The sequence below is a fragment of the Plenodomus lingam genome, assembly GCF_022343315.1.
Source record: "Plenodomus lingam strain CAN1 chromosome Unknown contig_1, whole genome shotgun sequence".
Taxonomy (NCBI): Eukaryota; Fungi; Ascomycota; class Dothideomycetes; order Pleosporales; family Leptosphaeriaceae; genus Plenodomus; species Plenodomus lingam.
In genome coordinates, this window is record NW_027093927.1 from 556,192 (window position 1) to 577,007 (window position 20,816).

Below are 20,816 nucleotides of genomic sequence, written 5' to 3' on the forward strand. Positions count from 1 at the left end.
GAGGAATCTTGCGCATCGAAGCGAACGCGAAGTTTGGCATCGTGGGGATCGTCGTGGGACATACACAAGACCTGCTTCGCCGAGTTCAGGCGGACATCGTGATCGGGTCGGGGCGAATTGGATGACAAACTCGTTCATCATGATTTTTTCTTTTGCTTAGAAAACACAAAGAGGGGGATTCGGGATGCTGGGAAGAGATTACTGAATTGAGGAGATGGCTTGCTTTTTTTTATTCCCGATTCTAATTTAGAGTATCATGTAAGAGGAGAGAAAAGTGTGTTTGCCTCTTGCCTCGTGCCTTACTCTACGTGGTGGACAAGGCCAAAGGTATGGATTTTTCTCTCTCTTCAAGTCGCACAAGGCATGCTGCCATATTATTGCGCGCCACCGTGGACAGGCTGCACGCCCTTGAGAGGAGGCAGCATACTCCTCGCTCCTTGTCTCGCCTGCTGTGCAAGTATGGCGTCTATAATGACTAATGCAGCCATCATTTCGACAATGGGCACAGCGCGAGGGACGACACAGGGATCATGTCTGCCCTTTGCCTCTAGCACGCCATCGACCTCGTCGTAGGTGACTGTTGTCTGAGCCTGGCCAATGGTAGCCGCAGGCTTGAATGCAACGTTGAAGTAGATGGGGGCACCGTTGGAAATGCCGCCCTGGATGCCGCCGGAGTTGTTCGTCTTGGTGGTCAGGCGCGGCCGGGGGACGTTTGAGGAGGGGTTCTGGCCTGCGGGAACGGCGGGGGCCTTGATGAAGGCGTCGTTGTGAATGGAGCCTGGCAGTTGGGCGCCGCCGAACCCTGAGCCGATTTCGAAGCCCTTGGTGGCGGGGATGGAGAGCATGGCGTGGGCGAGCTTAGCTTCCAGCTTGTCGAAGCATGGCTCTCCCAGTCCTGTCGGGCAGTTTCTTATGACGCATGTGACTGTGCCACCTATGCTATCCTGCGCGTCTCTGTACTTTGCGATCAAGTCTTCCATGCGCCGGGTGACGTCTTCGTCGGGACATCGCACAGGCAGGAACTCGTCGACCTTGTTGCGGGTGATGGAGTCGATGAGCTTGAGGTACTCTGGGTTGGTCGAGGCAGTGGGGTGTTCGGGCGTGGGCGGGAAGAGGAACTCATTCCCGATGGAGTTTGTAAAGGCGACGATTTCAATACCGTAGGCCTCGCGCAGGTACTTTTCCGCAATTGCACCAGCAGCCACGCGCCCTGTCTATTGTCAATTCCAAAGCGTGTATGAAGGATGCTTTCGCATGACACCCACCAATCGTTTCTCTTGCGCTACTCCTTCCTCCACCTGAGCTCGCCTTGACGCCGTACTTTTCGAGGTAGGTCCAGTCTGCGTGGCTGGGTCGTGGGTACTTGTCCATGGTCTGGTTGCCATAATCCTGCTTGCGCTGGTTCTCATTCATGACCCGTACACCAATGGGCGTTCCCAGTGTGATGCCAAACTCCGTACCTGACTGGATCTCGACACGGTCTTTTTCGTTTCGCGGCGTTGTAATGGCAGACTGGCCTGGTCGTCGGCGCGTCATCTGGGGCTGGATATCGGCTTCGGTGAGGGCCATGCCTGGTGGGCAGCCATCGATAATGGCGCCCACGCTGAGGCAATGCGATTCACCATAGCTGAGAGGAAAGTGTTAGGGGCGTGAATATAGTCTTTTGAGTGGTGATAGTGGTGGTGGTGGCAGTGGTGACGTACGTGGTGACTCTGTAGTGGGTGCCGAATGTAGACATGGTGAATATATGTGGAGGGGTGGAGGATGTGTGGTGGTGATGGCAGCTTGTAAGATGGAGTTTTTTTTCTTCTTTCTCTATTCTACTACAACCAGGCCGTGCGACAAAGGAGGGGTGCAATTGACCGTGCTATGACTGGTGCTAGCTATGCCAATGGAGAATAGTCAGGCACAGAGGATGTGGTGGAAGAAGGGCCAAACGGCCAGACGCGTGCGCTACGAGAATCAACGTCGTCAAGAGTCACTCGAATGGCCCGAATCGATTAAGTGGGGGGCAGGCCGGAAGCTGATGATTGATCTGATCTCCTGCCCGACACCGGCCGCCGTGGACAAGGCTGAAAGGACGGATGTGACCATGAAACCGACGATGTATCTACTTTGTACATACTCTACCATACGGTACTTGTTCCCAAGGTGCAGTCCAAGAGTTGCATGTGGGTCCAGAGACATGGATCGAAAGAACTTGACGATGGATCTATTTGCCAACTCACGGTTTGTGACAGCTGGCACACGGCCTGCGCCCACTACAGTCCCTACCTACCTACAGGCCAGTACTACTAACTAAACCCTCCTAACCTGCCCCTCATCGATGAGCTGAAATACAACCCCCTCTCTACCTGTCCAGTGTCCAGTGTCAGTGTCTGGATAATCCAAAGTGGAGGATCGCCGGGAGGGCAGCCGTCATCGCTTGCTGGCTTCTGGTCGAAAGCAAGGTCAAACAAAGCATAGGTAGTATTCTAGGTATTCTAGTAGGTGGCCATGATACTCTACACAATGTATACTACAGTACTGCAGCCAGTGTACCGTCGATGTAACTGCCGTCGTCGGTACTGGACAAAGATGCAAGTCAGTCTGGCATGCAGGGCTGCTAGACTGCTAGGGGGTGAATGCAGGGCCCACGTTGTCGCTTATGTGGACAAAATGGCTATGGCGACCCTTTTCAAACACGCTTAGCGCCGATTGGCTCGCGACCTTGGTGTTGCTGCCGTGAGCTGTTTTCCCGCTGCGCAGAACTTTGCTTAATACCAACCACCACCACCACCACCACCACCAACCATTGTCAACACCCCATCTCCCCTCCCATTCATCCCCCACCCCATATACTATTCCTCCTCCTCCTCCTCCTCCTCCAACACACACCGCCATCATGACTGAATACGTCAAAGTCGAGAAGATCGTCCCCAGGTTCCCACCGCCTGCCTTCAGCGACATCGCAAAGGCCTCTAATGATGTACGTTTGGGGGCAAACCCCCCCCCCCTCCCCACCTTTGCCAGTGCCCGCCCGCCGGGAGCTTGGTCGGGACTATTACTGACTTTGACCCCTCACAGCTCATCAACAAGGACTTCTACCACACTGCCGCAGGTCAGGACATGCCAATTGACCCCCAAACTTGACTTCCCATCCCAACTGACACAACGCGCAGCCGCCCTTGAGGTCAAGTTGAAGGCCCCGAACGGCGTCAACTTCACTGCCAAGGGCACTTCGGCCCACGATGGCCCCGTCTCTTCTTCCGTAAGTGCGATGCGACAGTCGCAACGCGGCCACCCGCTTATGTTTGCGCACAACAGCTCGAGGGCAAGAAGGCCATCTCCAACGGTACGAAATCAACTCCACCATGCTCTCGTTCACAACCCGCTCACCCAACCCCCTTTCGTTCCATCGTTCTCCGCTCCACTTTTCTTACAACACCATTACTGTCCACGCCTTCTTTTTCATCATACTTCTATCACATGGCACAGCCTCCGGGCGTCTTTGCAGTCTCTGGCCTGGGAATCAAGTATCTGACGACACGGCGCACAGGCATCAGCATCACCCAATCCTGGAACACGGCCAACCTCCTGGCCACCAAGGTTGAGCTCAACGACACCTTTGCCAGCGGCTTGAAGGCCGAGGTCCTCTCCAACTTCAACCCTGCTGCCGGAAACAAGGGCCAGAAGGTCAATTTCCACTTCAAGCAGCCCAACTTCCACGGCCGTGCTTTCGTCGACTACTCGGCTGCTGGTGCCATTGGCACCATCGCCGACGCCGTCGTTAGCCACGAGGGTTTCGTCGTCGGTGGTGAGGTTGGCTACGATGTGCAGAAGGCTGCCATCACCAAGTACTCTGCTGCCGTTGGATACACCACCCCTCTGTACAACGCCGCTGTCACCGCGACCAACTCCCTGAGCGTCTTCTCCGCCTCCTACTACCAGCGCGTCAACCCCGCTGTTGAGGCCGGTGCCCGCGCCACCTGGGACTCCAAGTCTGGCTCCAACGTCGCCCTCGAGGTGGCTGCCAAGTACATGCTTGACCCTGCCTCCTTCGCCAAGGTACGTGCTGGACGCTGACTTTGAGTAGCGCATTGTGCATGCTAAATCACGGTATTAGGCCAAGATCAACAACCTCGGCATTGCGTCGCTCGCCTACAACACCAAGGTCAACAGCGGTCTGACTTTCGGTATTGGTGGCTCTTTCGATACCCAGAAGCTCAACGAGGCCGGCCACAAGATCGGCACCAGCTTCACCTTTGAGGGCTAAGCGTCTTTTACTCGCACAAGAGGAAAGGACTTTGTAGAAAAGTACAAGGTTGGGAGGTGGTGCCCTTTAGATCTCTTTTGGTTCTCTAGCGCAGCGATTCTCGACTTGCGACAGCGAGCGATTGTAGTATGAGCAAACACACCCCATCAATTCTGCGAAAATGGCATCGAATCCATGAGTTGTGTTGCAGTAGAGTGCCAATCCATGTTGTATGGGGGTAGATTTCCATTTGCATGATGGAACAGGATCTCATGCGCTTTGCTTCCTCACAGCGTGCTCCCGCGCCTCCTGCCTGTCGCCGAATATCTTGGCCGTCGCCCCAATAATGCCGATGATGCCACTAACGATCAAGAAGTTTTTCAAAACACCGGCCCGCATGTACTCGTCCTCTCTTTGAACCGTTGTGCGCATCTGCCTTCTCCGCGCCCGAATATGCGCAAAGACATTATCATGCGTCTGCTTGTGTCTCTTGCCATCAAAATGCGGGACCTGATTTCCATGTCCCTGTTGTCCTGGACCAAAGCCGCCGTACTCGCCATAACTTTGCTGCCCCGCCTTTTGCTCGTGCCCACCTGAAGCCGTCGTAGAAGACTGATAGGCATGCTCGCTCCTTTTGGCGCCAAACTCGCCGTAGCCACCGGACTTGTAGAAGCTTGGCGGGGGGCCACGAAAGGTACTGCGCTTCTTGTTCAAGCCGCTGGCTGGCCGCGAGCCAAAGGAGGCAGAGCTGTAACTTCCCTGTGGGTAGCCTTGGCCACCTGCACTGCTACCGCTACTGCTACGACCCCATGATGAGGCCTGCGCGGACTGGAGTGTTGCATCGTACTGCGCGCGCTTCTCCGGGACGGACAGGACGTGGTAGGCCTCGCTGATTGCAACGAAGCGCGTAGAAGCGTTTGGGTCGTTTTGATTGCGATCGGGGTGGTGTTTTTTCGACAGCGTGTAGAACTGGCGTTTGATTTCGGCGGCCGAGGCCGAGGCCGAGGAGAGTTGGAGGGTTTCATAGTGCGTGGGTACGTTGGAGGCACGTAGGGTGCGAGTGCTGTGGAAGGCCGAGGTTTGGGGGATTGTAAAGGGTGGACGCTGCGGAGGAGCGCGCATGTGTGGAAGTGGACGACGTGGACTGCGCGTCAGACATGAGGGGCATGTCCATTGTGGGTGAAGGTGTGCGAGGGAGCGCAGGATGACGGGTGGACGGGGTGGTGGCATTGCCCGTTGAGGTTCAAGAGGCAGAAAGAGGGTGGGAGGGGATATGGCGTGAGAAGTCAAAAGAGTAGAAGGGAAAGGAAGTGATTCTGGACGGTGTAAAAACGTCATCGATTGGCGATTCACGACAGGCATGTGGCCACCTCCGAGTGCCGACGTTTAGCGGGGCGACCGACGAGGATCCCTGTGGAAATTTCACGACAAGCAAAGTAGGAACCATTTCACACCACATTTGCCACACACGAAAACATGGCGGCTCAAGTAGAAGATGATGTCGCCAACCTGAAGTGTATGTTTCACAAGTCCAGAGAGAGAGAAAGAGAGAGGAATATCCATTTAGGGTCATCAGGAGAGTAAGAGTGAGAGTGATCTGATTGTACAACAGTGGACGACTCCACCACCAAGCCTACAAACGGCACCTCGCAACCCGACTCCAAACTCAGCGCCGAAGCAGAAGATTCCGACGACGATGCTGAGGGCGACGGGAATGGTACGGGAGAAGCAGGAGCCGATGGTGCTGCCAAAAAGAAGAAGAAGAGAAAGCCACGCAAGAAGAAGAAGGCTGGCACCTCCGCCACAGCAGGAGCAAAGTCACAAACCTCACCCCCACGCGTTCTCATCTCCGACCTCTTCCCCAACGACAGTTACCCCGAGGGTGAAATCTGCGAATACCGCGACGAAAACAGCTACCGCACCACGAACGAAGAGAAACGCCACCTCGACCGCATGAACAACGACTTCCTCACCGACTATCGCAAGGGCGCTGAGATCCACCGCCAGGTACGCCAATGGGCTGCAAACTGGATCAAGCCGGGCATGACGCTCACCGAGATTGCCGAGGGCATCGAGGACTCTGTGCGTGCTCTGACGGGCCACCAAGGGCTGGAAGAGGGCGATGCACAGAAAGCGGGAATGGGATTTCCAACGGGTCTGAGCATAAATCACTGCGCCGCACACTATACACCAAATGCGGGCAACAAGGTGGTGGTCAACTACGAGGATGTGATGAAGGTCGATTTCGGTGTCCACATCAACGGCAGAATCGTCGACAGCGCCTTTACCAAGACGTTTGATCCCGTCTACGACCCGCTGGTGGAAGCATGCAAGGCCGCGACCAATGCGGGCATCAAAGAGGCAGGCATCGATGTGCGCATGAGTGACATTGGCGCCGCAATCCAAGAAGTCATGGAAAGCTACGAGGTAGAAATCGGCGGCAAGATGCTACCCGTCAAGTGCATCAGAAATCTCAACGGCCACAGCATCGGCCACTACACCATTCACGGCGGCAAAACCGTGCCCATTGTCAAGGGCAGCGACCAAACGAAAATGGAAGAAGGCGAAACTTTTGCCATTGAAACCTTTGGCTCAACAGGCAAAGGCTACGTCCGCGACGATGTAAGTAAAGTCCTTCCCTCCACCTCAATCCTCCCCCCAATCAACCAATCAAACTCCCTCTTCAAACACTAACCCCAACCCCAGATGGAAACATCACACTACGCCCTCCGCCCAGACGCCCCCAAAGTCGCCCTCCGCATCTCGTCTGCAAAATCGCTCCTCGCCTCCATCACCAAGAACTTCGGTACCCTCCCCTTTTGCCGCCGCTACCTCGACCGCCTCGGCCACGACAAGTACCTGCTGGGTCTCAATAATCTGGTCAGCAGCGGTATTGTCGAGGCCTACCCGCCGCTGTGCGATATCAAGGGCAGTTGGACGGCGCAGAGTGAGCATACGTTTGTGTTGAGGCCGACTTGCAAGGAGGTGTTGAGTCGGGGGGATGATTATTAGGAGGGGGTTGGTGCGAGAAGGGGGAAGGGGGGAGGGGAGGGATTGTAGAATGAACTGGTAACAAGAATCACAAGTACATTTTTTTCCCTTTTACAGGATTCTTCACGCCAAAATCAACAAGCACAATCATCATCAGTAGCCGCAAGAAATAGTAAATTCTATAGCTTGGAAGTAACACACCTTGTCCACTCCTTCTCTTGCCCCCCTTCCCCGAGATTCACATCACCATATGCATTAGCAGTACAATATTCATGTTCACACGTTATATTTTCCGAGCACGGACGCCAGCCAGAGGGCCAAAAAAAGAGAGACAGGCACAAAGAGATGAAACCAACAAATTAAAAGGCCATTTGCCCACACTATTCCATTCTCCCATTACAGACTGGCTTCTCCCATCTCCCATCTCCTATGCTCCACTCAGGCCCGTACACCATTAGTAAAATATAAAGAATACATAGAGATCCACATCCACATCTACCCCGACACCCCATTCCCAACCCCCCATCTCAAACACCACACCACATCAAAAACCAACACACCTCCCGCCAAACCATCAATGCCTACACGCAGCAAGCTGAGAACCACACTGGTTTTCCAGAATCGAAAGCACCCGCTTCCCCTGCAAGTTAAAAAAAAAGGGTGGGGGGTGAGGGGGGGGTTAGGAAAGAGAAATGGTGTAGCGTAGAGGAAAAAGTAAGACTAGGAGAATAAATGTCTAGATGTCTAGATACTAGATATGCCTGAAGCGAAGAAAGCTTGTAGATATTGTGAATTTGAGTATTGGTGGGAAGAAGACAAGACGAGATTATCCGACGGAGGGAGAGAGAGGAGCCGATAAATCTACACTAAACAAAGGAAAATCGACAGAAAATCAGGGTATCCTAACAAAAAGAAAGAAAGACAGGTATACAGAGTATGATACTATGATAAAAAAAAAGATATGGCATTCTCCCCCAACCCCCAAACCAAGCCAAAACGAAAAGAAAAAGAATGACTAAGCTTCTTTCAACATCACCGCTGCCTCCCCATTTCCACCAACGCACTCGCCGTCCCCGCCCGCTCCTCATACAACCGCCTCAAATCCTCCACCGATTGCTTCTTCAAATTCAACTTCTTGGGCGCCAGCGTCCGGCCCACGACACGGCAACTCTCATCCTCCTTCGCCTGGCTCTTTTCGAAACTCGGCATCCGCGACAACAGTGCCGCACTGGGCGCACGCAGTCTAGGCCCCGTCGGAGTAGGGCTCGAGCTCGAATTGGAATGAGACAGGCCCGACGGCTTGGCTGGCGTCTGTCGAATGGTGGGAAGCTGAGGTGGCGGAGGATAGACCGGACGGGCCAGTGAGCTGAAGCTAGGACTCCGATTCACATTCGAACTTGATGGTATGCTTGGTCTTCGAAACCCCCCATCATACGCGGGGGCAGACACGGCACTCGTTGGCGAGTTAGATGCCTCGCTCGGTGCATATGTCGAAGGAGTTGTCCTTTTCATGCCCGTGGTACTACTTGGCCGACTCGTCAACCCTGGCAAGGCGAAGCCCCCCTGTGGTGTTTGAGCCGCTCCTGGCGACACATGACGCACCTCATCCTGCGCTACTACAGACTTCTCAACGTTGTCAATCTGCGTTGCGGTCAGGATCTTGCGCTTTGGAATGTTGAGTCTAGGCGCTAGAGGGTTTGCAGGGCTTGGTGCATCACTGCTCTGCGAATGGTATGGGATAGGAGCGGAAACAGAAACTGGGTTATTCGTACCAGAGTTCTTCTCATCGGTACCCCAGCGCGGTGGGAGTGGTGGGACTACATTGTTGTTTGGTTGGCCGGGGGCAAAACCATCCGTTGTCGCCGCGTACGTAAGAGGAGAATCTGCAATGTTTTCTGGCGCGTCGGAGATGACGGTAGAGTATCGGGGAGGCACCTGAAGGGCTGGGGCTGGCTTTCGCTTAGCGGATTCGAAGGAAGATTGTGTCGAGGGCGCTTGGGTGCGTGGTGGTAGTGGAGGTGGTGCTTCGGTGTCTTCTTGGGGTAGATCCGGATAAGTCGGTAGCTTCTCATTATCTTCAAGGGTAATACCCCTGGTCTGCTCTTCCAGTGAGTCCCAGCTATCCACTGAACTCAGCTTCTTCGGTATGGGGTCTTCCCAATCATTTTCATCTTTTGGTAGCTTCAGCTCGGCATAGAAAGCTTCTTCAGTCTGCCCACACGCCTCACGGAGCCCTTGTGTCCACATGTCAATAGCCTGCGTGAAGATCCGCCGGATAATGGAAGACATCTTTGCGTCCTCCAACTGGTCAGGCCCACACAAAAGTCCTGGCGCAAAGCACACAGCCAAGTTCTCCGCCGTCATTTTATTTTCATCTTTTCGAGCCGCTATAGCACTAAGCAATGGCAAAAGATGCCTGACAACAATCTCGCGAGATGCGCCAGACAGTAGGGACCACTCCGAAGATGGAGAGAAGAGGTCTTTGAGCCGGGCCAGATCCAGAATATCCTGAGAATCTCCATAGAGTCGCTTGAGGTCACGATAGGATTCTATCGAGAAGATGGGTTGGCGCAACGAAGCATACCATGCCTTGATCAGCGCACAAGCCATGAAGACAGAGTAAGCGTCTGTCGGCACCACCTCTGCCAGGATTTCGTCCTGGTGTTCAGCGCGTGGGTAGGGTGGGGTAGGTAGCAAGCAGTCGTTGTCCTTCCAGACAATGTACTTTTGGCCTCTGTCGTACGCCTCCTTCAGACAGTCGCGAAGTTTTGAGTGTGGGGGTACTCGGAAGAGACCTTCGGTGATGATGTTGTTCTCCATCAGTATGAAGCTTGTGGTCTCGCGCAGGACACGGGGAAAGCGGGTGCTGCCATTGCTGCTGGTGGGGAAGTAATTGCGGGCACCGAATGCTCGTTTACCGCTTGCACCGGCCACGAAGATGTCTTCAGTTATCCGACGGTCGGTAAGATAGGTCGACGGTGGTATGAGTAAGTCGGTTATGGGTATCTCACGTGCTAGTTGGGTCAAGGTAGACACTAGGTATCCCGTCAGCGACGGTCGGGACATGGGGCAAAGGAGGCTTACAATGATACGTCTTCCGCCTAAACTTTGGGCTGACAATGGTGGAGAAGATCTCGGTCAAGATGCGCACCCACGCCTTCTCGTGTACAATATACAATTTCTGGAGCCTCTTACGCATCGCCCGTGACAGAACGTGGTATGCCTGGAGGAACCACCCCCAGCTTGGCCTGTGCTTCTTGGTGGTCGCAGAGCCATCCCCGTCGCCTGCAAAGAAGATGACCTCGTACTCGAAGCCCTTAAGGAGGTCGTCTTCCTCGGGCAGGCGTGCAAGGACATAGGGAAGGAGTTTGTCGAAGTCGGCCTCGCGTGAGTCGGGGAGGGCAGCGGCGTTGAGGATGAAGACGGGCCGGCCTTCTTTCGAGGGAAGCGGCGAGCGGTACAAGACAGATGTCGCGATTCTGGCAAGCTCGCGCGAGTAGTCGGAGCTCTGGCGTGGTGGAGGAACAGCCGAGAGCGAGGCACTGCGCATACGGCTGGCTATGTGGGCCCGCATGCCGCTCATGATGACGGCAGGGGTGGGGTGGGGGAGGGATGCTTTTGTTGGTGGTGTGTTGTTGGTGGCGTACAATCCTATTCTCCTATCCTCCTATCCTCCGTACCAGTGTTGGTCGTGTCGTTGTGTCGATGTATAGGTAGGTACGTACTAGGTAGAAAGTACGACTTAGGTCTAGTGTGTATGCTAAAGATGACGATGACGATGATGATGAATGATGATGATAACAAGGCAGCGCGTCCACAGTGCCAGGCGAGTTGACACGTGCAAGGTGCGCCGCAAGAATAGGTGGATGGCGAAAGGTGGAAGGTGGAAGGTGGAAGGTGGGAAGAGGGAAGGCGGAGGGTGCAGGTGCAGGTGCAGGTGCGTGCAGTTGGAGGGGCTGAGGCGTTGCGGCTCAAGCGTTGCGTTGTCTATAAACAAAAACGAGACGTCACTTTTGGGCAAACGGCATCCCGGTACTTCTACTCTACTCTAGGACCAGGACAGGCTTCTTGACATTGGGTGCACAGGCGTACTACGCTGTGGCCAGCCGCAGTCCGCCCACGAGTCCCTGCTTGCGCAAAACCAGCGGGCCACGTCTGCAAGGCGCGGGAGAGTGAATGTCTAACGTGAGCATGACTGGCTTGGTTTCTCGACGTCAGTCCAGCCATGCAAGAATCGTACAAAGTCAGGTAAGGGGGTATACGTAAGGTAGTACCTAAGCTAAAGCACATGACAGGACTTGACCCCACCACGAGTCGCTGGCAGCTCTTGCTATGTACATTTTTGGCATGGAGTCTACCTGAAAGCGGCTGTTCCATGTACTCCCATCTACGAATAGTAACAACGGTAAAAGGTATGTACAGTACACTACCAACCTTGGTCAAGCCTTGGGGAGCCTCTCTGGGCACACCTCTATCGGACCTACTCGTCAGTCTCAGAGTCCGTGCCGACTCCACGACCCCCCTCATCTGGCTCCTGGAACACAATATGAACACCTTCTTGCTGTAGCCTCATCCGCAACAACTGAAAGCGCTCCAGATTTCTGTTGTACTCCGCCCAGCTGGTGCCCGCCTCCCGTAGTGCGTTGACTATGCCCTCCGGATTCGGTTCATCACCCATCAAGTTGGCAATATCGAAGCCCTCAAAATACCGGCGGAATTCTTCCAGCTCGGCCAATAGATCTTCCCGGTTGGCACGGGGGCGGTGGCCTGGTAGATCTGATCCAACGGCAGATACGTCATATGAGTTGATACTGTCGTCTGGAGGGAGCGGGTCCGAAACTGAAGTGTACTTTGTCTTGATCCGAGTATCGAGAAGAGCCATAAGACTCTGGTCGTCAGACAGTATGACGTGTCGTGCCAAATCGGTCTCTGGTATGGGAGCCAACCAGTAAGGATCTTCTCCTGTACCCAGCTCCTCTTCGAATGAGTAGCAGACCTCTACAAGTAGGCTGGTTCCCTCTGTTGTGTTCCAGAGATCTTTTGCCTTGGGTACGTACATCTGACACAGAAGCTCTTGATAGTTTCCATTCGGCTCCCGACCCCATATTGGCTTAGGTATCGGAGAGATTTCGAGTTCCCTACACAGCCGAGCAGCTAACCAAGGATACTCCTTGATTGCATTTCGAAGTGTAGATCGCGCTTGCTGGGGCTGCTTGAGGCGGTCATGCGCGAGGGCTACCGAAAAGGCAAGATTCGGTGGCACTTTCCACAGTCGCTGTAGGTAGTCTGCTTCTACCAAGTCGATCACAGCTTGAGGTTCCCGACCTCTTAGCGCCAGCTGGTCAATGAGGAGACGAAGACAGTAGGGATCTTGCTCAGGGTCCATGGCTATCAGCAGTCGAGCCCACTCTAGAGCTGTCCGCCAGGTGGCTCGAACACCTAGTGTCATAATGTACCGCCATACAGCAAGCCAGAACTCGCGGTTTTCTGCGCGGCGGAAGTCGAGCCGGGCTTTACCAGCAGCTAAATTGGCCGAGAAAGTGGAATGTACGGATCGACCGAAAGTGAAGAGGGCGCGTTCCAAAAGTTCCGACGCCGTAGCATTGTCCCTTTGTTGTTTTGCGATTTCAGAGACTTGGAGTAGAGTGGAAATATGGTAGGCTGTGACTGTTAGTGTTGCACTGCCATTGCTTTGAGAGATGCCTCACGATTGTGATGTAACAGCTGAACCATGCGCTCGGGATCCATGCTCCCTACGCATATTTGAAACTGCCGCTGAACTTCCTGATATATCCCGTTGTGCACAAATCTGTACTCAACACTGCCATCCGCGCGCTTTTCTACAAGCTCCATACCAAGTCCCCCAGAAGTAGCACGGGGCCACTCATCTTTGCCCTGAATGAAAATGTTGCGTCGCAGAGCAAGGGATGCGAGGTTTCGATTTCCAGGAGCATTCCGTCCAGCTACTGCAGCAGCGATACCACCTTGCGGCCCTCCACGCTGTCGTGGTCGTGCCTCCTCTTCTGTGGCTTGGAGAGCTGCACGGCCAAAAAGCTTCTTCATTTCATTCGCGGCGTGCAAGTGTTGATTGTCTATGCCCAGAACTTTGAACAGTTGCTGCTTTTCTATGCTCATTACGTCTTGTTCGCCTGTTATATCGCCCGATTGCCCATCGGCACTGAGGTTTAGTGCAAGCAGCGCTTGATCAATCTCGTCAAGGGTCGACGCCTTTTTTTGCGTAGCAGCACCTATGTCCGGGTTTGCAGTTGCAGTCTTGGATTTGGCTTTCTTTTTCTTTTTCTTGCTCTTCTTCGACGACTTTTTGGCGGGCGCATTCGCGACTTCGATCTTGTCTTGGCTCTCTGGATTGACACCAACATCGTCTTCTGGATCATCTTGGTCTTCATCGTCGTCGTCGCCACTGCCTCCTAGCATAGCAAATAAACTGGGCTTTGCACTGGCTTTGGGCGCAATCTCTTCTTCTGACTCATCGTCATTTTGCTCTTCCTGTGCCAGTCTTTCCTGAATCTGTTTTTCTTCAAGCTCTCGTTGCGCCCGTCTCAGAGCCCGTGAAGACATGATTGTTGTGAGGATAAATAGAAGTTGTGGTTAAGTTCTGAGTTGAATATGACGTCGTCACAAGCATGGTCCGTTTGTTCGACAGGTGCGCTCTCATTGGCTCGCGTGACGACTGCGGAACAACGTCTCGGGTGAACCTTAACGCCTGCCTGCCTGCCTGCCTTGCCAGCCAGCTTCAGCGTCACTTGTTTGCCCGAACACTCTTTTCAGTCCTTCACTCCACCTTCCAAATGCGGATTGCGTTTCAGGTTCTGCGCTCTGCTCGTCGCCCGTGTCTGCGCAAGCTCCCCCGCAGCCGAGTCGGCGTCTGCGCGCCTAGCAATGGCCTAGTGTTCCGGGCTCATCACCAATTTCGGCAGCGCGCCTCGCCTACCATCCTCAAATCGTCAATGCAGTACCGCGCGTTGACGGGATCGCTGGTAGCAGCCGCTGTCGCTGTGGGCGCCTTCTATTCTTACAACGGTGCTGATTCCTCCCGCCATTCGCATTCACCCGCCGATCAAGCCAGACACCTCACCAGTGGTGCGAACAGTGAACCTACCAGGAAAGCGCTCGTTGTGGGACCTGGTGAACTATACACAGGAACCATTTCAGGTACTGGCCCCATCTCAAAGGATACCGACGACTACGGCAGGAAGGTGCTGGAGATGCTGGACCCTGAGCAAGCCACAGCCAAGTTGCGAAAGAACGAGGAGTCGTGGCTTGTGGGCCGAGGCCAGGGCGTCGTACGATACGATGTAGTTCAGATTCCCAGCAATGATCCTATCGAAGATGACCACGCCGAGAAGATCATCGAAGTGCCTTCAAATGTCGCGGCCACCGAAAATGGCGCTACTGCCAGTGACTGGATGTTCTGGGGTGTCTTTGACGGCCACAGGTAAGCCTGGTCACTTGAGACATGACAAGATGCTGACTCTTATAGTGGCTGGGTAACATCGGCCAAACTTCGTCAGACACTCATCTCTTACGTCGCCCGTGAGCTTAACAACACGTACAAATCCGCCGTCGAGGACCCCGCACTACACTTTCCATCTCCCGAGGCTATTGACAAGGCCATCAAGACTGGCTTTGTCCGCCTGGATAACGAAATCGTTTACGATTCGGTGAAGAAGGTCAAGAAGGCTCAGTCCAAGGTCGCTGCCGCCGAGCTCCTTGCACCCGCACTTTCTGGCTCATGTGCATTACTCTCATTCTACGACAGCCGATCGAAATTACTTCGAGTAGCATGTACAGGCGATTCTCGCGCCGTACTTGGACGAAGGGGCGCTAATGGAAAGTGGACAGCTACCCCACTGTCTGAAGACCAGACTGGTGGAACCACGAGCGAGGCAGAGCGATTACGGAGGGAACACCCTGGTGAGCCAAATGTGGTCCGGAATGGGCGTATTTTGGGTGGATTGGAGCCATCCCGTGCTTTTGGTGATGCTTCGTACAAGTGGTCACTCGAGACCACAGATGCGCTGAAAAAGTCTTATTTTGCCCGGTCTCCTTCTTCTCTACTGAAGACACCGCCTTACGTGACGGCTGAGCCGATCGTTACTACTACCAAGGTTGAGCCTGAGAAAGGCGATTTTGTGGTCATGGCGACTGACGGACTTTGGGAGATGTTGACTAATGAGGAAGTGGTTGGCCTAGTTGGCCAATGGTTAGATGCGCAAGGTCACCCTAGTAGCCAAAAATCGCAGAGTCAATCGTGGTTGAAGAGCTGGTGGTCAACACAGAAGCAGCTTCCGGTTGAGCAAAAAACGACCGGGAAAGGCGAAGGTCAACGAGCACCGATCCGACAAGAACAATGGGGTATCAAGACCAGCATGAACGAGAGGTTCGTCGTAGAAGACAAGAATGCGGCAACTCACCTTGTACGGAATGCGTTAGGTGGTAAAGACCAGGATCAACTCAGCGCGCTCCTTACTCTTACGAGCCCCTTCTCCCGACGATACAGGTACCTTGCCCAAGGGACGCTTATCAGAATGTCAAAGCTAATTGATTACAGGGACGACCTCACGGTCGAAGTCATCTTCTTCGGCGAAGGCCCCAGCACTGGCAACGTTACCCTCAATCAGGAGGCGAGTGCAGTAGCACAAGAAGCCAAGGCAAGACTGTAGACAGGCAAGCAGTCTGCAAATTCATTCTCGTTTTCGATGATGTTTATACCCAAAAGACCTACATTTGGCCTCTTGGCTTGTATTCGCATACTTTAGCATGGGCGCTTGGGAGCGTACTCGACCATGGCGTAATAGGAAATGGGGTGATTTATTATTGGAAACATGTACCATTTTAGTAGCTTTGGTCAAGAGCAGAGAGGGTATTGGTCGATAGTCCTAATTTAGGTACAACGCAGTTTCCCACCATCTTGAAACTTGATCGCAAGCCATTTGTACCACAGCAATGGTAATGATGGTAGTCATGATGAACAACCATTTCGCGCGTCGGTGGTGACGGTCTGAGAAGTGGCGGCTGGTTTCCGCGACCTCCGCATGATGTCATGGTTGCAACCAGCGAAGTCTGGAAGCTACGGATCTCAGGTGAGCGGGATACAAAGGGCAAGTGGGCTCCACACATACAGTAACAAGACACAGTGCGGTAGTCATACTAAGACAGTCGAACTTTGAATCATTAGCAATTTCCACTCAGATCACTTGCATCCATCCCCTTGGAACATGTCAGAATCACTTGCAGCATTCCGCGACCGCCGTTCAAGGGACCTGCACAAGCTCGCAGAAGAACACCTTCAGCATGAGTACGTGTGCCACAAAATCCCGACAAGACTCATAGCCATATACTGATCGGCAACAGCTTGAATCAATCAGATCGTGACCTTCTCAGGAGCGCAGGTGGCAAGATCTCCATGCACGCAGGCCTTGCCTCGGGTCTCGGTCTCGGTCTGGGTCTTTATGCTGCGATACGACTGCGGGCTATGCGCATGGCCTACTTCCGCGCATTCAGGGCCATGGAAAAGCCTGTCGAAGTTCGCTTCGCAGACGGGCGGACGGGTAGGTCTTATGAGAGCCCCGTTTGGTAGCTAGCCAGTTGCTTCAAACTCACTCGAGAGGGCAGAATCCATCCCAGATATCACGGCGCAGATATCAGGCCCGTCCCGCTGGGGTGATGCGGCAACCTACTTCCTCTTCTCCGTTGGCGGACTGTTTCTAGGTGGTGAGCTCGGTCTCCTGACGGGCACGGCGAGCGCATCGAGGATGGTTACAAAGGATCCGGAAGCGAGGGCGAGGATTGAAAAGGCGTTTAAGAACTATCGCATAGATGTGTTGAAGCAGGAGATCAAGGCTCTAGAGGGCAAGAGCAAGTTTGAAGAGTTCTTTGACAGTTCATCCTAAGCTGGAGGGAGGTCTTGTCGGAGGGGTCCCGAGGGGAAGCGGGGAATGGGAGGACGACGACTTGAGGAAGGATATGGACATGGATTTGTCATGTACATTGGGGACATAGGCATGTATGTAGGTATGTTACTTTGTTTTGTTTCAACCAGTCCTCAATCCACCAGAGCGTTGTCGTAACAGAGCGAGTATGGTGTGTAGTGACATTGTCATTCGGATAGCCAGCCAGAATCCACGGCCAGCATTACGTAGGCTACCGAGGCTGATTTCGTTGGCGAGGATCGGCAGCAGCTGAAAGAAGCTTGCAAGGCTTGCCACTTGGGGCCTAGCGGCTTTGACGTCACTCCCATTTCCCGATTAGGATATCGCGGTGGGTCCGTTGGAGAGTTGGGAAGCATCCAACGATCTGTTTGACTTCTCCCCAACAACTGTGCTGTTCTTCGTCTTTCGCTCTCTCGGAAGCTCGTCAGCTAGGATTGTCGGCCGTGTGACGGCAAAGCGTGAGACTTGTCTCTATGGCTTTTGCTCCTATCAGGCAGATCACTCGTGCAGCGGACACCTTGGAGAGGTTACAGGACATGCATTAACAGTAGAACAACGACAGATATTTAGCAACGGACGACAGAGGTTCATAACAGCAGCAAACCGTTCCAACTGGCTAGACGCATTCAATTCCATCCATTCACCACTGACATTCTTACCACAATCATGAAAGCGGCCATGTCTTCACTTCTTTGGCTCGCGGCCCTCAGCACAGCTCAAAGCACTGCCTCGACCTCACGCTTCATTCTTACCATCAGCGGCACGCAAAGCTTGAGCGGCGGCGAGAGAGTTCCGCTTCCAACAGTTCCGCCAAACTTTCAGACTTCCGCATTCCTGACATTGTCCACATCCGCGCAATCTGGACATACCACTCTTTCATCCAACGCCACAGGCTCCACGACTTCAAGTGGGAAGCCTCTAACGAACATTGGAGGCGGGAATGGGACCCGCTCTGCAACTGCAACTGTGTCAGGAACATCTCCAGCTCAACCTTCGAATACCCAGCCGTGCAACAACTACCCCGAATTTTGCAATCGAAAATACTCCAACATCACCGAGGTCTGCGCTCACAACTCACCGTACACTCGTGCGAACAACATAGCGCGGAACCAGGAATATGGGGTAACACAACAGCTCAATGATGGGATACGCATGCTGCAAGGGTCCGCACACTACGTTAATGGTACACTATACTACTGCCATTCTTCTTGCGACCTGCTAAATGCTGGTACTGTGGAAGACTATCTCGTAGAAGTGACAGCATGGGTTGAAGCGCATCCTTTTGATGTGATCACCATACTGTTCGGCAATTCCAACTGGGCCGACACAGATGCAGACGGCAAACCTCTGGTGTGTATACGATACCATTGTTCATCCCGTTCCCCAAGTTATGATGATTTGTTATATTGTATTTGCTACTTCAGAGCCTTGGCGATGACGCAGCATTTCACCTGTATCCTGCTCGATAACTTCCACCCAAAAGAACACACTGAACTTATCAGCAGCTAGAAGCTAACCCATGTAGGTCACCTCTGTCGACTTCGTCGAACCAATCGAGAAGTCTGGATTAAAACAGTACATTTACCAGCCCCCCAAGACCGCAATGACTCTGGAAGACTGGCCCACGCTGAGCGAAATGATCTTGAACAACGACCGCGTCGTAACCTTTATCGATTACAACTTCGACACAGACAATGTACCCTATCTACTCTGGGAATTCTTCAACATCTGGGAAACACCCTTCTCGCCCACGAGCGACGAGTTCCCCTGCACCTTGGGACGGCCCGAGGGTCTCACAGAAGACCACATGCGCAACATGATGTACATGGCAAACCACAATCTTAATGCCGAAATCAGCATCGCAGGCTTGAACCTCCTCGTCCCCAACGTTGCTGAAATCAACCACACCAATGGACTCACCGGCGACGGCAGTCTGGGACTCATGACCAATACTTGCACAGGTATGTAGTCCGCTCCCCTTCTCATTTCCTCTCTTCGCACAGATCAGGCTAATGAATCTCCTAGCTATGTGGAATCGCCCTCCAAATTTTCTCCTCGTGGACTTCTACAACCAAGGCTCCGTCAACGGCTCCGTCTTTGAAGTCGCGGCTCGTGCCAACAACGTTACTTATAACCGCAAGTGCTGCGGTAATGCGACGTCAACGGGATTCAGGCCGCTTCGGCCCTCCACAACACATGTTTTGTTTGTGGCATTGATAGGAGTTGTACTGGCGCTCTAGAAGGTACTGGTGTTTATGCAATGGGAGCGCAGGGGCACAGTGTGGAGTTGGAGGCTCATGGCCTAGGACGGTGGTTTGGGGGCCATTAGAATTTTGGACGAATGACGGGTTTATGAGATTTAATGACGATCGGGGGTTTCTTTTTTCTCTTGACGTTATCTGCATAGTATAAAGAAGCATGGGTGGGTGTTTTGCATGTCGGCGAGTTCGCGGTTTTGTGCGTCATAAGTGCGTGTGTTTAAAAGAATCTCTACCCAGGCGAATACATCATCGTGGCGAACTAGTCAACAGAATGTTCCTCTTTTCTATTATATTCTTCCTCTTGTTATATATGATATACCACACATGATTTATTATTAAAACATGCTAGTATATCAGCGCACGTGTCTATATACGCCTCTATTCACCTTCTTAATCACCTCTACTTTAGCTCGCTTTGATTAACACCTCTTGTAGCAGAAGTACTAGATTAACTACCCCTTGTATTCACCCGATGATGGCTTTGTAAAGTTAAGTTGCCGCGTTAGTAAATGTAGCTGCGTTCCAAGCGCTGTGGTGCAATATATACTCATGCTTAGGGGCAAAAACTAGAAAGATTGTGGAATATTGTAGCAACTTGACTACAGTAACTCCTACCTACATACCTTCACTCCACACCAGCCAAAAAAAAGTCCACATCCCAACCCCCCCCCCCCCCCAGCAAAAAAAGCACAACCCTAAAGGGAAGCGACCAAAACCCTGCAATACACACTGCAAAGCTATAAGTCGTGTAGTCTTTTTTGCAATTGCGCAAAGCAAGGTTTTCGGTGGGATTCGAACGGGCAACCAGGTGAAGGACGGTCTGGAAGTTCTCTCAAACAAATGAGTAGCTCTTGACCTCTCGACCAACTGCTGGTTGCGCGCTTGATGGGGGAATGGGCGATTTGGGGGGTTATATGGTTGGGTTGGGGAGTGGGGTGGCAGTATGGTGGTGGGTGGGTACGAGGGCGAGGGTGTTTGTATGTTAGAGGTAGAGCGTTTGTTTTAATAGATGTGACCCCTAACTATTACAAGATGCGGTATTTGCTTGTAGTCTTGCTAATATCCTTTTTTAAATGGCGTCTTTGATCTTCTAGACTATGTATTGAGTTTTCAGCAAACAACTTATTAATGCCGTGTAGGCATTTACAAACTCGACTACGTCAGTACAAAACCTTGGACACTGCTTTGAAATATGACTAGTTAAACTAAATCTGTGGTTTTCTCTGAATTCAAATCCTTTGGCTTTGGTATAATGACTGTATGGTCTCATGGGCAGGCACGCAGGCAAACGACTAGAGCGGCAGTTTGACAACCTGTTGAGGAAAGGCAGTTTGAAAAGGGACCTAATTTTATTTTGAACAATGGCAATTGCTGCAT

General features: G+C 52.9%; 10 protein-coding genes across 10 annotated transcripts; 6 read left to right on the forward strand and 4 right to left on the reverse strand.

Moving 5' to 3' along the window:
* Positions 1-374: 374 nt before the first annotated feature.
* ARO2 (bifunctional chorismate synthase/riboflavin reductase [NAD(P)H] aro2) lies at positions 375-1,738 on the reverse strand (the record flags this gene model as incomplete). The annotated part of the gene is made up of 3 exons (XM_003835274.1): positions 375-1,210; positions 1,266-1,627; positions 1,704-1,738. The coding sequence occupies 3 exons, from the start codon at positions 1,736-1,738 to the stop codon at positions 375-377; spliced, it is 1,233 nt and encodes a 410-aa protein (XP_003835322.1).
* Positions 1,739-1,915: 177 nt separating this feature from the next.
* On the forward strand, positions 1,916-2,302 carry IAQ61_000165 (uncharacterized protein; the record flags this gene model as incomplete). Its single annotated transcript, XM_003835275.2, has 1 exon — positions 1,916-2,302. The coding sequence occupies one exon, from the start codon at positions 1,916-1,918 to the stop codon at positions 2,300-2,302; it is 387 nt and encodes a 128-aa protein (XP_003835323.2).
* A 582-nt stretch (positions 2,303-2,884) lies between these two features.
* Positions 2,885-4,255, forward strand: IAQ61_000166 (uncharacterized protein; the record flags this gene model as incomplete). Its single annotated transcript, XM_003835276.1, has 6 exons — positions 2,885-2,968; positions 3,067-3,100; positions 3,162-3,250; positions 3,307-3,334; positions 3,539-4,047; positions 4,106-4,255. The coding sequence occupies 6 exons, from the start codon at positions 2,885-2,887 to the stop codon at positions 4,253-4,255; spliced, it is 894 nt and encodes a 297-aa protein (XP_003835324.1).
* A 249-nt stretch (positions 4,256-4,504) lies between these two features.
* IAQ61_000167 (uncharacterized protein) lies at positions 4,505-5,356 on the reverse strand (the record flags this gene model as incomplete). Its single annotated transcript, XM_003835277.2, has 1 exon — positions 4,505-5,356. One exon carries the CDS (start codon positions 5,354-5,356, stop codon positions 4,505-4,507), a length of 852 nt encoding a protein of 283 aa, XP_003835325.2.
* A 244-nt stretch (positions 5,357-5,600) lies between these two features.
* IAQ61_000168 (uncharacterized protein) lies at positions 5,601-7,270 on the forward strand. The gene is made up of 3 exons (XM_003835278.2): positions 5,601-5,750; positions 5,847-6,856; positions 6,941-7,270. The coding sequence occupies exons 1-3, from the start codon at positions 5,711-5,713 to the stop codon at positions 7,244-7,246; spliced, it is 1,356 nt and encodes a 451-aa protein (XP_003835326.1). The 5' UTR covers positions 5,601-5,710; the 3' UTR covers positions 7,247-7,270.
* A 987-nt stretch (positions 7,271-8,257) lies between these two features.
* Positions 8,258-10,808, reverse strand: IAQ61_000169 (uncharacterized protein; the record flags this gene model as incomplete). Its single annotated transcript, XM_066094556.1, has 2 exons — positions 8,258-10,260; positions 10,310-10,808. The coding sequence occupies 2 exons, from the start codon at positions 10,806-10,808 to the stop codon at positions 8,258-8,260; spliced, it is 2,502 nt and encodes an 833-aa protein (XP_065955409.1).
* Positions 10,809-11,705: 897 nt separating this feature from the next.
* Positions 11,706-13,804, reverse strand: IAQ61_000170 (uncharacterized protein; the record flags this gene model as incomplete). Its single annotated transcript, XM_003835280.1, has 2 exons — positions 11,706-12,886; positions 12,934-13,804. 2 exons carry the CDS (start codon positions 13,802-13,804, stop codon positions 11,706-11,708), a joined length of 2,052 nt encoding a protein of 683 aa, XP_003835328.1.
* An 86-nt stretch (positions 13,805-13,890) lies between these two features.
* On the forward strand, positions 13,891-15,909 carry IAQ61_000171 (uncharacterized protein; the record flags this gene model as incomplete). Its single annotated transcript, XM_003835281.2, has 3 exons — positions 13,891-14,681; positions 14,727-15,746; positions 15,798-15,909. Coding segments are annotated over 3 exons (1,923 nt in total), but the record flags the coding sequence as incomplete, so codon positions are not given.
* A 277-nt stretch (positions 15,910-16,186) lies between these two features.
* Positions 16,187-17,475, forward strand: IAQ61_000172 (uncharacterized protein). Its single transcript, XM_003835282.2, has 3 exons — positions 16,187-16,544; positions 16,601-16,797; positions 16,862-17,475. Exons 1-3 carry the CDS (start codon positions 16,465-16,467, stop codon positions 17,137-17,139), a joined length of 555 nt encoding a protein of 184 aa, XP_003835330.1. The 5' UTR covers positions 16,187-16,464; the 3' UTR covers positions 17,140-17,475.
* A 369-nt stretch (positions 17,476-17,844) lies between these two features.
* On the forward strand, positions 17,845-19,418 carry IAQ61_000173 (uncharacterized protein; the record flags this gene model as incomplete). The annotated part of the gene is made up of 3 exons (XM_003835283.1): positions 17,845-18,528; positions 18,704-19,139; positions 19,204-19,418. 3 exons carry the CDS (start codon positions 17,845-17,847, stop codon positions 19,416-19,418), a joined length of 1,335 nt encoding a protein of 444 aa, XP_003835331.1.
* Between the last annotated feature and the right edge of the window lie 1,398 nt (positions 19,419-20,816).